Here is a 404-nt window from a genome sequence, read left to right on the forward strand (position 1 = left end):
CGGGCGCCTGGGGGACTCGCCCAGCCCGCAGGTGCTGGAGTTCGCGGAGTTCATCGACAGCCTCTTCAACCTGGACAGCAAGAGCAGCTCCTTCCAGGACCTGTGCCGCATGGTGGTGCCCGAGAGCCCCACCAGCGACTACGCCGAGGGCCCCAAGTCCCCCGGCCAGCAGGAGATCCTGCTCCGAGCCCAGTTCGAGCCCAACCTGGTGCCCAAGCCCCCGCGGCGCTTTGCGGGCTCCGCCGACCCCTCCTCGGGCATCTCGCTGTCGCCCTCCTTCCCGCTCAGCTCCTCGGGGGAGCTCATGGACCTGACGCCCACGAGCCTCAGCAGCCAGGACTGCCTGGACAAGATCCGGACTCCCAGCCCGCCCGGCGGGGCCGGGGGGCAGCAGGAGGACCTGG

At 71.0% G+C, this 404-nt stretch overlaps 1 protein-coding gene across 1 annotated transcript in view; it reads left to right on the forward strand.

The window, feature by feature from the left end:
• DAGLA (diacylglycerol lipase, alpha) overlaps positions 1-403 on the forward strand; it is a gene marked incomplete at both ends in the record, with an annotated part of 23,772 nt that extends 23,369 nt beyond the window's left edge. The window contains one exon of the mRNA XM_014544543.1: positions 2-403. Within this exon, the coding sequence (XP_014400029.1) occupies positions 2-403 (402 nt within the window). The remainder of the gene's footprint in view (position 1) is intronic.
• Position 404: the final 1 nt, after the last annotated feature.

Source organism: Myotis brandtii, unplaced genomic scaffold, assembly GCF_000412655.1.
Source record: "Myotis brandtii unplaced genomic scaffold, ASM41265v1 scaffold369, whole genome shotgun sequence".
NCBI lineage: Eukaryota > Metazoa > Chordata > Mammalia > Chiroptera > Vespertilionidae > Myotis > Myotis brandtii.